The sequence below is a fragment of the Macaca mulatta genome, chromosome 14 (genome assembly GCF_049350105.2).
Source record: "Macaca mulatta isolate MMU2019108-1 chromosome 14, T2T-MMU8v2.0, whole genome shotgun sequence".
Lineage (NCBI taxonomy): Eukaryota > Metazoa > Chordata > Mammalia > Primates > Cercopithecidae > Macaca > Macaca mulatta.
This window is the reverse complement of record NC_133419.1, coordinates 15,872,772-15,876,117: the sequence shown is the minus strand read 5'-3', so window position 1 is coordinate 15,876,117 and position 3,346 is coordinate 15,872,772. Positions and strand designations below refer to the sequence as shown.

At 50.2% G+C, this 3,346-nt stretch overlaps 1 protein-coding gene across 1 annotated transcript; it reads right to left on the bottom strand.

Annotated features, from left to right (window-relative positions):
• Nucleotides 1-669: 669 nt before the first annotated feature.
• TIMM10 (translocase of inner mitochondrial membrane 10) lies at nt 670-3,107 on the bottom strand. The gene is given in 3 exon segments (NM_001261523.1): nt 670-1,037; nt 2,554-2,669; nt 3,093-3,107. Coding segments are annotated over 2 exon segments (273 nt in total). The 5' UTR covers nt 2,625-2,669; nt 3,093-3,107; the 3' UTR covers nt 670-835.
• Nucleotides 3,108-3,346: the final 239 nt, after the last annotated feature.

The following is a 3,346-nucleotide window of genomic DNA, read 5'->3' as shown; positions in this document are numbered from 1 at the left end:
GCAAACGCAGCAGTTGGGTCTGGCCTCCATGTTATTGCTCTGCTTGTGTGACCTCCAGCAAGCAACTTACTTCTTAAATCCTCAGCTTCCTCATCTGTATAACAGCATTAGTCAGGGGGCTAACCCTATTTTACAGATGCAGAAGCTAAAGCACACAAAAGTGACAGGTGCAGGGCCACACAAAAAGCGGCAGACAACAGGCAAACCTAAGCCGTCTTACTTTTTTTTTGAGATGGAGTCTCGCTGTCACCCAGGCTGGAGTACAGTGGCACAATCCCGGCTCATGCAACCTCCACCTCCTGGGTTCAAGCGATTCTCCTGCCTCAGCCTCCTGAGTAGCTGGGATTACAAGCACCCGCCACTACACCCAGCTAATTTTTGTATTTTTAATAGAGACGGGGTTTTGCCATGTTGGCCAGGTGGTCTTGAACTCCTGACCTCAAGTGATCCACCCACTTCAGCCTCCCAAAGTGCTGGGATTACAGGCGTGAGCCACTGTGCCTGGCCTGTCCTACTCTTAAACACTACATTAGTCTCCCTCTGCTGGTAGGGGCTGTGTCTGTTTACTCTCAAATGCCACGCACACTGCTTTGCACATAGTAGGTGTCAACAAACTTGTTTTAATATATATATACATACATACATACACACACAGTCACATTCCAGTGTGACAAATACTCCTTCACCAGGGGACAGCGCTACCACTCCAGGATCTTGAAGACTCGCTACAGAGAGCTTAGGCCTGGCAGTCCTCACAGATGACACCCAACAGGGAGCACTTTTATTAAAGTGGGAAGGGGTGGGGTGTACCCCAGGGTGTATGCTGACACGGACCTCACGCGGGCCCAGAGCTCTGCTGCACCCTCTTCATCAGCTCTTCATCCTGCATAGACAACTCTGTCAACTTTTTGCCCATTCGCTCATGGATGTCCAAGTACTTAGAGACACATCGGTCCAGGCACACAGACTCGCCCTTGGAGAGCTCTGCTTCCTTGTAGTGAGGAGGCACACACTTCCGGTGGCAGGCACTGGTCATTCTGGAGGGAGGGAGGGGCAAGGTCATGTCAGCAGCATCCTGTGACATCCCAGGAACCCTCGACCATTCCAGCCCTGCTATATTGATGTCACCTTCCCCAAGAAAGCAGTGTAAATCCTCAGTTTACACCTCAACCACTGGAAGGTCCTTGCAAGTAGGAAACTTGCCTGAGCCCATGTATATGACTAATTAAGTAGAAACAATTTGTTAAGGACTGGCTATGTGCCAGGCATCATGCTAAGTGCTTTACCTGCATTCTGTTATGCAATGCTTACAATTACCCCAAGAGATACTTATCCCCATTTTACAGACGAGAAAATTAAGGCAAACAGAGGCTCAGTAATTTTCTTTTTTTTTTTTTTTGAGACGGAGTCTCGCTCTGTCGCCCAGACTGGAGTGCAGTGGCGCTATCTCGGCTCACTGCAAGCTCCGCCTCCCGGGTTCACGCCATTCTCCTGCCTCAGCCTCCCGAGTAGCTGGGACTACAGGCGCCCGCCACCACGCCCGGCTAATTTCTTTTTGTATTTTTAGTAGAGACGGGGTTTCACCGTGTTAGCCAGGATGGTCTCGATCTCCTGACCTCGTGATCCGCCCGCCTCGGCCTCCCAAAGTGCTGGGATTACAGGCTTGAGCCACCGTGCCCGGCCGAGGCTCAGTAATTTTCTAAGAATCACATAGAGCTGAGATATGAACCCAGGTCATCTGACCTCACAGTCTACACTTAACAATCTTTCTAATTTATAGTCGTCAGGATAAACCAACCAATCAAGAGAGCTTAAGCCAATAAAAATAGCAGACATTTCACTGTTACTAAGTGTTGGGCTTGAGGCTAAGGACTTTCATATATTTTTAGATTTAATATTTATGATGCCCTATGAGGTAGGTATCATTATGTCTTTTTCATAATGAGGAAACCAATTGTCAAACAGTGCAAGTAACATGTCCAAGTATACTGCTGGTGATTGGTGGAGCCAGGATTTGTTCCCAAATGTGCCAAATGGTTATGAGCACTAGTTGCAGAACCAGACTGAGGTGCTAGTTCTGGCATTGTTACCCACCAGATGCGGACCCTAAGGAAGTTACTTAACCTCTAGCAGCATCAATTTCCTCATTTTAAGATGGGACTAATAAAATTAACCCACTGGATTATTTTGAAGATTAACAAGAGCCTGACACAGAATAAAGGGTTTTAAAATGTTAACTACTAAATGGGCTGGCTATGTGCTATTTATCAAGAGGCAAATACTCAGCTTTTCTTGGAACCTAACCAGAGCCTGGATTGGAGCTTCTCTTCCTGCTTGGCTCCTGCATTGCCAGTTCCATCCCCATCTAAATGCCCAACTCATTCTAGTGACTGCATCTACATTAGGATCAACCTTGGAGGTGCGTATGGGGAGGGTAAGCATGGGCCTCAGGCTCCCCTACATTCAGGAAGGCATTTGTTGTAAGTCATTCACCTTCGATATGGGTGACCAAGACTTATTTTCCAAGACAGGGTAGAACATAGTTCTCTTTACCTGTTGTACATATCGGCCATCATCTCCACCTCCAGCTCCGCAGCCAGCTGTTGGGCCCTGAGAGGATCCATCTCAGCCTAGCACCGTGGAAGGTATCTCCTTCTGGCCTCCTAATCCTGGGAGCAGACATCACCATCAGCACCCACCGCCGCCGTTCACTCTCCTACCCCTTGGGGCTAGAGGATACAGAGGACTCACAGGGCGCCAGACCACCACGGGCCACTAACCTCAGTGAGCTTAACCACCCCATTTCACGGATGTGGAAACTGAGGCCTCGCCCAAGGTCGCACAGGACGTCCATGGCGAGCCTGGAAATCGAGCCCCGGATCTCTGATGCCCCAGTCCCTGGAGGTCACCTCTATTCAGAAGATCGAGGACCGAGGCAGAACGCTCTAACCATAAGCCTGAACCTCCAGGGCCCTGGGAATGAGATCGTACGCTGAACACAGGCGACTGGGACGCAGCCTAAAGGCTGCGCCTCTGAAATGGCGACGCCATAATCAGAGCCACATTGAATTCAGAGGTCATGGGTCACTCACCACTGCCTGGGACGGATCGCAATGCTCACGGAGACCCCAACTTCTGACAAAAACTATAACGTTACCCGCCTCTCCAGAAGGCTCCAGCGGAAGCACGTGGGTTACTTCCGGGAGGGAAGTCCCGCCTCTCCTTTGATTCAAACTCGCTTCCGGAACTAAATACCAACGAGACGGCGCCGGGAACTCGGCGATCCTAGAGAGGGAGCGGCCGGCGCCGGGCGAAGAGGAAGGCGACTTGCCAGTGCTAGAGGGGA